The sequence below is a fragment of the Falco naumanni genome, chromosome 6 (genome assembly GCF_017639655.2).
Source record: "Falco naumanni isolate bFalNau1 chromosome 6, bFalNau1.pat, whole genome shotgun sequence".
In the NCBI taxonomy this organism is placed as follows: Eukaryota; Metazoa; Chordata; class Aves; order Falconiformes; family Falconidae; genus Falco; species Falco naumanni.
In genome coordinates, this window is record NC_054059.1 from 61,828,566 (window position 1) to 61,841,740 (window position 13,175).

The window sequence follows — 13,175 nt, forward strand, 5'->3', positions numbered from 1 at the left end:
TTATTCCATCTGGGACTTTTCCCATGGGAGTTTTACTCCTCTAGGTAACTGTAAAATTGACAAAGATTCAATCTTACATTTATTTCTGTTGAACAGACATTTTTATTCTCCTTCCCTTATATGCATAAACCTGACTTTGGCAGGAATGGCAGGATTGCTCATTTAGGGAGAAAGATCTCGACAATGAGGTTAGTTGTTGTGGCCTAAGGGCAAACATTTGTTCTTGTACCATCTTCCCCATGCATGTACCTTAATCTTTTATTTCTTGGCAGCATGTCCATTCAATATATTTTTAATTTGTTTTTAAAAGTACATCAAGTGATGAGGTGTTTTCTTTTGTTGCTTTTTGCTTACTGTCAGAGAGCAGTTTTTTCTTTCCAAAATTGGTCTCCCATTTCCCTGTTGTTACTATGAACTTTACACATAGGAAGCTGGTTGGAAGAAAAGAGATAACATTTAATTGCTAGAGAAAGGTACTCTCTATTTTGCATATCTGTCTTTCCTGTGACAAGCAAGTTTGGACTCATCAGTGTGTACTGCCCTTGATAACACAGCAACTACAATCTGGATTTTCAAGGTTTTCAGGTACTTAAAGAAGAACCTACATTCTTTAGGAAATCTACTTTTAGTAAATCTCTGTCTTATCAAAGATAAATGAGACTTTACTTTGATGACCACTGTTTTTCTGTCCATGAAAGTAATCAAATACAGTACATTCAGGTGGGATTTTTTTTCTGTTTCAGTTTGTGAAAGCAGGAAGAATACTTTGTGGTTATGTTTTCTCATAGGAACAGTGGTAGAATCCCATGCAAGTTTGGATTGGTATAGCAGTAATTTATTTTTTTAAATTATTTTTTTTATGTCTTTCCTAGATAAAAGATGCTTGACTCTATTGCCAGACACTGAGAAACCTACTATCCTTGATAAGACTAACACCAGTTTTATGTTAAGCTTGCCATCTGTCACACCACAGCATCTATGCCCCGGCATATCACAGCCTACACCAACATACCTGGTATTTCTCCGACAAATGACTAACAACTGCAGGAACTCAAGCTACTGTTTGTCTGCTCAACAGCAAAAAACATTGGTATGGCTCTTTTGGAAGAAAAATGCACATGATACCATATATAAATAGGGAATGCGTTATCATTTCTAGTCATTTTATAAACCATTCTGTAGCTTTCTACTGGAGTTTTTCCACTTCTGCATTCCCAACAGTAATTCCTCTTTCTGTCTGGTATTTGTTGAGTGGTAGATCCCTTAGCTTTCCTTTGTGCAAGTACAACTCTATTTTTTAACATGCCTCTGCTAAAATCCTGTTGAAATGAGTCTTCAGTTTCTACTTGTAAAAAGAGCAGTTGTGGTGGATATTAATCTGTTTAAATAACTCTTGAGACTGTCCAGCAACCATATGGCTTGCCTTTATGTGTTTTGTGATAATTGTACTTTCCTTCATAATTTTTTTCTGTTACATTTTACTTTACTCTTCCATTTCCTATTTTAAGTACCAGCCACTGAACAATGTAGTATTGTAGCCATGCTAATTGCATCTCAGCTTATTTTTTGGTATGTGTTTTCTGTAGTGAGCTATTATGCAAATTATCATTTTAATGTTCTTTTTTAAGCACTAAAATATATTAGAATACAAAAGCACTACTATATTATTTTTAACACTCATTTCATTGACATGATTGATGTGCTATATGAATCTCTTTTCTAAGAATACATGTTTATTATTTGATTTTGAATAACAGGAATTTCAGGGTCCTATAGCTGTCATAGACAATCTACAGCCATTTTCAAGTTATGCCATACAAGTTGCAGTGAAAAACTACTTTTCATATGAAGAAGTGCCTATGGGAAATGAGATGATTGGCAGAACTCTATATGGAGGTTTGTTTCACATTTTGTTCTGATTTTGAACAGAATCCTCATGTCAGTTATAAGAAGATGCGTGTAAGTTCAGGTTGCAAATCAGAAAGCAGAGAAATTTTCTGCTTAAAATGTAACCTGTGTAGAACTTTAAAAGGTTTTGGCAACCAGACAATGGATGTGTAGAATTCATAAAATATTTATGTATTCTTTAATGCTTTTGTTCATTGACTTTGTAAGGAAAGATAAACTGTGGTTAAAAGTGGCTAAACAGTTGCAGTTTCTGCCTTGGACCACATTTTTAGGAAGTTGTATTTGAATGTGTATGTGGTTACATATGTTTAAATATGTGTGTTATTCATTCATATACATAATCATTCATATACATTCAGCATTAAGATTTTCCTCCTTGTCTTGACATTATTCTCATAATTACTGTTTCTTAGGGTAATGCAGGTATGATTTATTGTGAACCAGGCTGAAAAGACAGCACTTAATTTTTACTTCTGTTGGCCTATGTCAATAGCACATTTTCAGTTGGTTTCAAGAATTTTTGTGTGCCCTTCTCAGTCCCTGTCACACTAGAAGAAGAAAGCTGGGAGTAGTGCTCTGAACTTGAACATTCACTGTGTCATTTAGGGCAGAGTGTGGTCTGGTTAGGGATTACCTAAAAGTAAATAAATACATTGGTAAACTTATCTAACTATGGCAGAAGAAAACTAAGAAACTTTGGTGGGAGTGAATGGGTGAGAGGTATGACTGAAGGCAAGAGGTCAAGATATATGGCAAGTGTGGTGGGTTGACCCTGGCTGGACACCAGGTGCCCACCAAAGCTGCTCTATCACTCCCCTCCTCAGCTGCACAGGGGAGAGAAAATATAACAAAAGGCTCCTGGGTCTCTTCTTGGGGCATCCACCTGCTCTGGCGTGGGGTCCTCCACAGGCTGCAGGTGGGTACCTGCTCCAGCGTTACCCCCCGTGGGCTGAGGGGCACAGCCTGCCTCACCATGGGCTTCACCAGGGGCTGCAGGGGCATCTCTGCTCCAGTGCCTGGGGCACCTCCTGCCTCCTTCTGCACTGACCCGGGTGTCTGCAGAGTGGTTGCTCTCACCTATTCTCACTCCTCTCTTCTGCCACAATTTGTTGCGCAGGTGTTTTTGTTTTTTCCCTTTTAAAAGACACTATCCCATAGGTGCTACCACCATTGCTGATAGGCTTGGCCTTGGCCGGCAGTGGGTCCGTCCTGGAGCCAGCTGGCATTGGCTCATCAGACATAAGGGAAGCTTCTATCAGAAGCCACCCCTGTAGCCCCCCTCCAACAAAACCTTGCCACACAAACCCAATACAGCAAGGCAGCCAAATGTAATTGCGTTTAAGCAGAGCTACCCCTGTACTCTGTAATGAGGTGTGACCCACTGATGCAATGGGGGAGGACAAGACAAGAGCTTGTAAGCAGGGTCTGAGGGAGCAGGTAGCTGCAGCCTAGAAATGGATAACAGGATCACAGCTCACTTTTTGGGAAAGCAGGAGGCATTCACGAAGTGACACACCAAGGCTATATTTGGGGAAAACCTGCATACAGTGTTGTCCTTAAGAGACAAGATGCAGTGTAAGTGAAAGGTGTTTTTTATTTTAAAGGTTTTCTCTTGTGTACAAGTTGCTTTTGGAAAAAAAAAATAGAAAGAAAGAGAAAAAAAAGCATGATCAGGAGCATTCTATATAGTTTGTGATTCAACCTGGTTCTTTATTATTTGAGAGTTGGGCCTGTACTTCTGTAGCATGTCTAGTTTATAAAACAGTTTTCACCTCACATGATACACATGTGCTATATTACCTGGTGATGTAGGTCAAGAAATGTGTCTAGGCTGCACTTTAATGCAGACCCAGGTGCTGGGTCTGTGAGTGCTCCACTGTGAGTGCCAGCATGTCTCCCATCTATCCTTGAAGCCCGCATGGCCCAGAAGCTTTCCTCAAATGCTACAAGGGCAAATGAGATTTGTAGGCAGCCCAAGTTCAAGACCTCCTTATTCTTTGAGAGTACTACTAGTCTGAGCTAGATGCCTCCTGTGGTTGGAAATACTTTGATTAGGGCAGGAAGGTGTTTCTGCTCAGTCCCTGCTTCACTCTGCCTGTTGGCAGCTGCCGTCCCAGTCTCCCTGAAGCTCTTGTCATTTCCCAGAAAGAAAAGCATCATCCAACGACGCATGCTATGCATTTGCATGTGGTGTCTGCCTTGCAGCCCAACCCAACAGAAGCATCTTGCTCAGCACTTTTTCTTCTTTTCTATGTGTATGTGTGCACGTGCACAGTTGTAGCTGTCTTCATGAGGAGTTGCCTTTGTACTGCTCCTCAGATAATTTCCTCATCATTGGAGTGATGCTGCTGGACTCACTTGATGGAAACATGGAAAACTATAATGAGCTAGCTATTCCCTGTAGTACACATACTACCTGCTTGCTCTTCTGTTGTGTCAGATTTGCTTTGCAACTGTGCTCTATTTATTGCACCTGGTGTCACAAACCAGGGTCAGCTTGGTCCACATAAATTCACCACTTGCAGAGCCATCGGGCACCTCTGATAACACCCAAGTCAGCAAGGCAGAACTGCAGCCAAGCCGACATGGCAGCCTGTTTGTGTTTTGCAGGAAAGACTGGGAAAATGGTACCTAGAGATGCTTGCTGGTGAACTCATAGTGATGTGGGAGTGCTATAGTCCCCACTCTCACTAGTTTTCCTGCCTGGATCTTGTCCTGCAGAATGGAAGTGGTCCTCCTTCAAAAGAGGATGAAGGAGTGAAATTGAGAGGTGCAGAAGCACCTGGTCCTTGGGTATTTTCTCACTTAACCCAGCTACAGCACGGCTAGCTATAGCTGACATATAGCTGTGCAGATTGCACAACTATGTAGGTATTACTGTGACATGCAGTTGAGGTGCCACAGCAGGAGTCCTAAGGTTTCCCCTTCTTTCCCTTTAACTCTGCTGGGCTTTTGGCTGCTTCAGAAGATGCTGAAGCAACTGGAATTGAAATAAGCACAGCCAACACTGTGGTTTTTTCTTACGTGTCTCAATGTTTCTTTCCCTTACTTATCAACTGTGCCCAAGGAAACATTTTATTCAGAATAGCTGGCAACAAATATATGCCAAGGGGTCCTGAACCCTTTTGTTCTTCTTTTGGGGATGCAGCCTGTGGTTTCTGTAAAAGGCTCATCCGTCGAACATATAACCTCTCTTTAAGATGGACCTCTTTTCTTCTTTCAAATGAAAGTGGAGCAAGAGGTACAGGCACACTGTCACTTTTATTTTGGGATCCAGACATGCTATACTTTGGAAGTTCTCTTCCAACCATGCTATTTTATTTTTTTCTCGTAACAGTCAGATCTCTTGGCATCTGCAGCATCAAGGAAATAAGCTCTCATTCTGTGTGGATCTCTGAATATTATGAACATATTCCTAAGGACTCTATGGCAAAGAATAAGAAAAGCTAGCCTGTGATCAGTAGATTTCAACTCTTTGCATGGGAATCCACATCTGTATTGTAAAATTTGTATGACACACTGATTGAATAAGATTGACTACTATTGGGATGTGGCAAGTATTCATACTGTTGCTTCTTTGTGTGGTGAATGGAACCATCCTGCAGCAACGTACAACCTTTCAGTGATGAAATGTAAAGGCAGCATATGAAATCGGAGACTGGGTTGCTCCACTGAAATGGAATTTTTCAGTCTCAAGTTAAAATGAAACATGAAACTCAGAACGGGCTTTCGAGTTGGGGCAAACCAAAACATCAGGATCAAAATAGAGTCCTAGACAAGAAAGAAAAAGTCAACCTAAAAATCACACCAGCCCCCAAACATTTTTAATATTTACTTGCATCAACACTGAGAGCTTTTCACAAATTGTTACCGAATTTCTAACCACCTCTAAACAGTATATGTGTCCTGGCACTTATGTTCTCAATTTCATGAATGTAACTGCTAGTTTAGATTGTAATCAGATGCTGCTAGAGCTTCTTGAACTATTTCACACCTCTCAAGCTGTGTGAATTCCTTTTGTCTTTCCCTCAATTTTGTAATGAAATTAAAGAAGTTTGGATTAATCTGTACTATCCAACAAATACTAAGATAAAGGCAAGGAAAAAAACAGGAAGACAGCTTGGAAAAATTAATGCATTGCTCTTGCCACAGAGTGTCACTCTTACTCCACATATGTCTTAGCTAGTGAAATGAGAAATTTGTCTTCACTAGTCTAGCTTCTGCACATTTCATTTAAATAATCTGCAGTGTTGTTACTAGGGCATAAATTAGATCATATATACCCATCATTCTGATATGTTTGGAACATAGATAGTGTAATGACTTGTTAACTTTTTACTATCTGGGCAGTTCAATAGGAAAAAAAATAATATAGAGTTGGGACATGTTATATACTATTTCAAAGTCTGTGATCTCAAAGCTTCAAAGGAAGGGTTGATTTTTCCAGCACAATTAGTGAATAACCAGCTGGCATGAACATCAAACCAGCACCCCAGTTTCTTGCTTTTACAGCTCAGGCCATGTATTTTTGAGCGAAATTGTAAATGATGGAAAACAATGCTTAGTTTAGTTTTTTCTTCCTTCCGACTTTTCTGTTCAATAAAGACTTTCCAATTGGAATAGTGCATGGGCACTGGTTTTGGTGTATATCCAAGTAAGTATCATATTAAACTCACATCATCTGAGACCCTTCTTAGTAAACTAAGAGAGAACAGAAATTCAGTGATATGGCTATAAATGTAGAGGTATAGGACAGCAGTTGGAGATTTTTTGTCTGCTTGCATGGTAGAATAGCCAAGGAGATACTAAAAAAGTCCTCAAAATATTTTGAACCTGTCTGCAGCTGACTGACTGGACAGGAATATGAGTTTTACATGTGTAGAGTGTCAGTCCTATAAATAGATCATATTCATACACTTATAACCTTTTTTTCCTTCTTCAGTGATATTTCTTGACTTCTCTAAAAAGAAAGCAAACAAACAGGAAAACCTTTAGTAAGATTTGTACTTAAAAGTGGATTGTTTTTTCTTTCTGTTTCAGTACCAGAAGCAGTTGATTCCATTAAGACAGTGGTTTTGTCTGACACCACCATCAGTATATCTTGGAGTGAACCTCTGAAGCCAAATGGACCTCTAGAGTCCATCCGCTATCAAATCTCTGTCTATTTATTGCCTCCTGTCCCAGCAACTCCCTTGAGAAAAAGTGAATTTCCAAATGGGATTCTTTCCTGGTCTGTCAGTGGGCTCCAACCTGGAACAAACAATTTGTTCAAGGTATAGTAACAAGCCGTTTTACCTGTTTTTTCACTAACCTGCAAATCTTTAAGTTGCTCTTCTGTAAAGCTACATGTGTGGTTTGAAAATACAAGTTCAGATCTTGACAGACTTCTTTCAGTCCTTTAGTCTTAAGGAAAATTAAACATCACAGTTTATTCCTACAAGAGTTGCTCAGATTAAAATCTTAGAACTGAGATCTTTTCTATTTGGGAAACACATCACAGATCTCAAGAGTAAATAGGAGTTTCTGCTGCAATCCAGCTGTTACTACCCTGATACTTGATGCAACATGTTAAGAGAGGGTCAGCTGATGGGTATTCTCTATTCTCAAAGGAAGGTGCCTGGAACTGTGACTTACTCATGAAGGACTAGGTGAAGTGCAATAAATAGGGCTATGTGAGTGCAAATCGGTCATGGCCAAAAGATAAAGGCTTTTCTCAGGAGAGCAATGTATCTGAAACTTCCGTAAAAGGGAAACCTCTGTATATTATATCAGACTCAGCCATTTTGCCAGTTGTTGCTTTTCTTTTAATAAATAATTTTTCATTTAGGAAAAAAAATATTCTTAGTCCAATAAACCAAAATGGAATTAATAGTTGACCGATTCTGTCTTGCATCAGTCACATTTTAAATAAAAGTATATTATAAATTATATACGCAAGGTTTACAACAAGAACTGACCATTTAAGAAATGCAGAGGACTAACAATGCAAGTAGGAGCCTGGCTATTTGGTGGTCTTTGAAGAAAATTTCTGTGGGCAAGAATATTGAAGGTGGTTACAAAACCTCTGATTTTGGATTTCATTGAAATATGATGCTGTCAGTGCTATAGAGTAGTAGTTTCTTCCACTGTCCAGGCAAGTCGTAGACAGAGGAAGATCTAGATTCTCAACTACCTTATTGAAACAGGAAATTTATAGAAATAGGAAGTTTAATCATAGGTCAGCCCCAGGACAGCTTGCAGAAACAGCAGAATGGGATATCCATCCATCAGCTGCTGCAATTCATCTGGACTCACACATTGGCACTGCACAAGTAATTTGGTGGCTTGTATAGTGCTGCTGGGCTATGAACGGTCAGAATAGAGAGGCAGACACATCAGCCCTGCTGCCCCCCCAGCTGTCACAGACTCAGGCAGCAAGGCCTTTTGGAAAGCCAAGGCAGGAGGGGTAGGACCATCCTGAAGCAGAGTTTGCCTGCACACGTGTCATTGCTGTAAGAATGAGCAGAAAAGAGTAACTTAACATGGAGACAAAATCAAGAAGGTGGGGGAACCAAAGGAGTTGAAAGTACTAAGGACTAAAAATGTGTTTGGGAAGGCTCTGTTAGTATGCTGAAGAAGGAGACAAAAGGAAGAACAGGTTGCAGTATCTAGTGCTTTTCTTTTTCTTTAGTTTTTAGGAACAGAGGATCTGTGACTAGATGTTTAATGCAACTGCATGAAACCAAAGGTAGCACAACAGATCAGGAGAAGGAAAGATCAGGTTATGTATATTTAAGTCAGCAGCATCTGATGGCCTTAAACTACGTAAGGAGATGGTTAAAAAGTCTGTGAATGTTCACAATTAGCTTATGTAACTTTTGGAAGAGAGTAAGTCCCATAAAACTAGCAAAAAAAAGTCACACAACTTCAAAAAGGAAAGAATAGACCACTCTGTAAGTTCAGTACCCGAACTTATTTTAAGGGCATATACAGTTTTACCAGGACTATATTAGGACATATCTAGATATTATTCAGATTATATTATGACAAATGGTAAACAGTTGGTATACAAGCATGTAGAAGATAACAGAGGAATAAAAACATCCAGGATGGATTTGTAAGAATAAAACATACTGTTTCTCCCTTTACAGATGAAAGGTTAAAAGAAAAACAGTAAATGATGTATCTGGACATCAGGGCTATCACCAGATTGATTTTCAAAAGCAACCAAGTAAACATGTCTGCAGAATGCACACTGGGTACATCATAGATACAGTCAAAGGGTGTTTTTCAAAGTTCATGCACGGGCTGGGAGAACATTTGGCTGATGGCTGGAGGGGATCTATTCTGGTCTTAATTTGGTTTTGTACCTACGTTAATGATTTGGATGGTATAGTGGGGAATGCTTATATACACATGTCACAACTCTCCAAACAAGCCAGCTGCAACAAGGTCTTTTACCATCACATACCAACATACTCTTCATGCCAGTCCCTCTGCTGCCTTCTCCTACTCTCTCCTCACCCAGGGCACACATTCTCTCTGCTTCTTCCTCCTCTCTCTTCCTCGGCTGCTCTCTTCATTGGCTCTCAACCCCTTAACAGAATGAGCCACAGCTGCACCTTATCTACATCAGCCAACCCACCGCCCCTGAAGCCAGCCCACAGCTGTATATTATCAATGATAATTAACCCAGCTTCATTCCTCTACATACACACCTACCTATAAGTATGTATTGGTCATATTTGATTGTGGCATAGTGGAAGGCAGTGTAGTAAGGCACCTCCTTGTCTTGTGTTTTTGTGATTCTAAAACACTGCCTAGCATGTGATGTGGTATCTGCTTGTCTGTGTAAGAGTGTGCGGCATTTAAGAAAGGTCTAGAAAGAGAAGAGTTTTAGTAGAATGATGAAACAACAAACTAAGGAAAGTCACTGAGGAGCGGGACTCTAAGCCATGAAGTTCCAGCCTGCAGATGTGTAATGCTGAAGATGTGTAATCTTTCTACACCTATATCTATATTGCCTGAATATTGTCTTGTTCAAAAACAGCTGGTTTTCCAAACACTTTGAGTTGTTAAAGCCAACTTTCCAACTGATCTGGTACTGTATTGTTCATCCATATCCTTACTAGGTTCTTGCTTTTCATCCTGATGAGAACTGGTTTTCTGAAAGTGTCTCTGTTATTGCAAAAACTTTTGAGACTCCACCTGCACCTGTCAACATAGTCCCCAGAAATACCAGTTTCCAGCTAGAATGGAAACCTCCTCTGCACGTCAATGAAACCAGCTTCTGGTTTGAGCTGTGTAAGGTAAAAATACCCCTTACTTTTTTTCCACATCAAAGCAAATTTAACCCACTCTGTCCTGGTGTGCAGAGACAGGGTGGCAGGGTGTATATGAAGAGTCTCAGTGGAAAATTTAGGCATGGTGACATCAGTCTTAGTGGCTCAAAAGGGGCAGGATGGAGGCAGTGTTTGCCAGGAACAAGGGGGAGTACAGCTGTAGCATTTAATACTCTGTAGTGCCAAAGGACATCCTGGATGACCCCACCAGAATTCCTCCCGGGTCTCCTGTTTCAGTGGAGTCTTTTCTCACTGCCCTCCTCCAGCCTGGCTTGTAGCTACAAATTCTGTGTCTGCTCTGCACAAGAAAGAGAAGAAAAGGGTTTTCAGCATTAAATACTAGCTACAACCTAGTATCTGAATTTTATTTTCCTGTGATAGAAGACAGGAGTAAATGCTGGAGCCAAAAAAATGCCCGGTAGTGCAGACTGTGTAAGTGCTGCAGTGACAGCAGCATGGATGGAAGCTTCAGATTGTAATGCCTGGACCACTGGACACAGAAAATGTCATGTGCTAAACTGGATCACATAGATTCCTTAATATAGATAATTGGATTCATTAGGCCTACACCAAACATTTCCCTGCCCTGAAACAAATGTCATAGCACAATTCTACCAAACCACCTCCTTTCAATTGCATCATGGCAAGCTGAACGCATGGGAACATCACAGTAATCCAGAAATACAAGCTGTACAGAGATAAGCAACGGGAAGGCTCCTTTTGGCTGTGTGAAGGGGTCACTTAATCTGTTGTCCTTTGTGGCTGCCAAGACTTATAAGTCTTCTGAAAACAAATTAAAAACGTAGGTTTTGTGTCCTTGGTCTCCAAGAGGACAAAATGCTGTGATTGAACCAGCATGTGCATAATCCGTCCCTGATGATATTAAAAAGTGGCAAAGTAGTTAATCTACCCAGGAATAGAATGGTGAGACACTTTAAGCAGAGCAAGAAAGTTGACCATGATAATATTTTATTTTTCTAGTGGCAAACAACAAGTGACTGGTTTTCTCCTGCAAGCACTACATGTACAGCAGATCTTGTTTACACGTGCAATCTCACAGGAACTCTTCCTGCAACCAACTACTTTGTAAGAGTAACAGTAGTTTATGTTACAGGAGTGAAAAGCACTTCCTCTTCAACAAGCTTTAAAACCACAGGTAAGCACTTAATGTAGGGTAACAAGATTTTAAGACTATTTTCAGGATGTGAATATTCAAATACAATATTTTGTAAAATTTAGCAGGCAATTTTCTTATACTAAGAGCCAGTAGTTGTGTGTGTTTGAAAAATAAATAGCACAATACCATATTTGCAAAAGTAATAGGGAGAAAGAAATGAGATTCACTTCCAAGTGGAGCAGAAGAAAGAGTGAGGGAAACTGAAACGAAATGCCTATATGCATGTGTACTCATAACTACTAGTGAAAGGGTGTATGTGAATGAAAATTTTGAAATTTGTTCATTGCAAAGAGAAGGCCAAAGATTCATTCTTTGTGGGAATTTCTGATGTAGGTCTTCCACCTTTCTGTATGTCTAAACACCCATGGTGCACATCTAAGTTTTTCTCTGTGCCTGTTAGACCTTTGTCTTGCTTTAAACACTTTCTGTGGGTTCTGTTTCTTCCCTCATTTGTCCTAAGCTGGTGTTCCTAGTAAGCCAGGAGTTCCAATAAGAGCAGAAGATGCCAAAAACTCTGTACAGTGGGAAAAGGCTGATGACAATGGAAGCAACCTGACCTACTACATCTTAGAAAGCAGGTAAGCTATGCATGCAGACACTTCTCACAGGGAGCAGCCCAGAACAAGTCCCTGTCTGCAGGGACTTTCCATTGGGCTGTGATGGGAAGAGTGAAATATCTATGATGCAAATGGCCTTTCTCATGGGATGTCTTTCTTGGGTAAACTAAGTAGCTATCATTTCCAGAAATTCCTGTAAAACTTAGAAGAAAACACACATTAATGAGTATTCCAGACCATTTATTTGGATATATGTTAGTGAATTAGAAGAAGATCTGGAGATATTTTCAAATCACAGATTTCAAGCATGCAGTATGTATTTCTGGCTAAAATATATGTAGAAATATCCTAGTGTTCAGAGGACTTTTGAAAAATCATTATAAAGTTGCCAGAAAAAAATCGTAAGGTACTCCCACCGACATGGGATGACTAGATAATTTTTAAAGTGCTCTGTCATCACATACAGATTGCCTAGACTATACATGTCACACTCACTAAGCATCTGTACAGTGCCAATTCACCCTTACCCCTGCACTGGCATTGGAAGGCCTGAATGGACAGGTTAGAGTACATTGCTGTGTGCAGTGACTTTGAAATTTCTCATTTTGTGACCATGACTCTGGAGGGGTCTGTTTCAGGCAGTTGGTGCATGGCTTGATTAATGCATTATCTAAAAATGAGGAGAGTCCATCTTCTGAGATATTCCTATGACATTATTTGAAATCAGGATTGGTGGAGGGAAGCAATTTTTTAAACTTAGCTGTTACTCCTTTTTCCTCAGTTAAGTCTGTCCTTATGAAAGCTAAAGGCTGACAGCACTGTGGAGCTGGGCATACTTTACCTGTATAAGTTTTCACCCAGACATATTTTCCTGGTGCTGTAAGCTTCCTCCATACAGTCCTGTGAGCATACAGCAGCACTGACCTGCATGCTATGAGACCACAATAATTTTGATACGCCGACAGCCAGTTTGTACCTGGTTTGCTCTGGATGACTAAAGAAAGGACAGTCCCTTGGCCTGTGCCAGGGTTGTGCATTAGCCACTGTGTTCTCCAGGGTCCAGCTTCTTATTCATCTCCAGAATCACAATGCATAAGTGAAGTGAGTTTTTTAAAATAAAATAAGCTTTTCTACTGCAGTCTGACTGCATATGCTGATGTTTTTGACTGAATTTCACTTTGAGCCTCATGGTCCTTTTATACCAGGTAGAAA

At 40.1% G+C, this 13,175-nt stretch overlaps 1 protein-coding gene across 1 annotated transcript in view; it reads left to right on the plus strand.

Moving 5' to 3' along the window:
* ROS1 (ROS proto-oncogene 1, receptor tyrosine kinase) overlaps window positions 1-13,175 on the plus strand; it is a 71,688-nt gene that overhangs the window by 35,183 nt on the left and 23,330 nt on the right. The window contains exons 28-33 of the mRNA XM_040598754.1: window positions 873-1,090; window positions 1,758-1,896; window positions 6,949-7,181; window positions 10,020-10,196; window positions 11,211-11,385; window positions 11,867-11,984. Of these exons, the coding sequence (XP_040454688.1) occupies window positions 873-1,090; window positions 1,758-1,896; window positions 6,949-7,181; window positions 10,020-10,196; window positions 11,211-11,385; window positions 11,867-11,984 (1,060 nt within the window). The remainder of the gene's footprint in view (window positions 1-872; window positions 1,091-1,757; window positions 1,897-6,948; window positions 7,182-10,019; window positions 10,197-11,210; window positions 11,386-11,866; window positions 11,985-13,175) is intronic.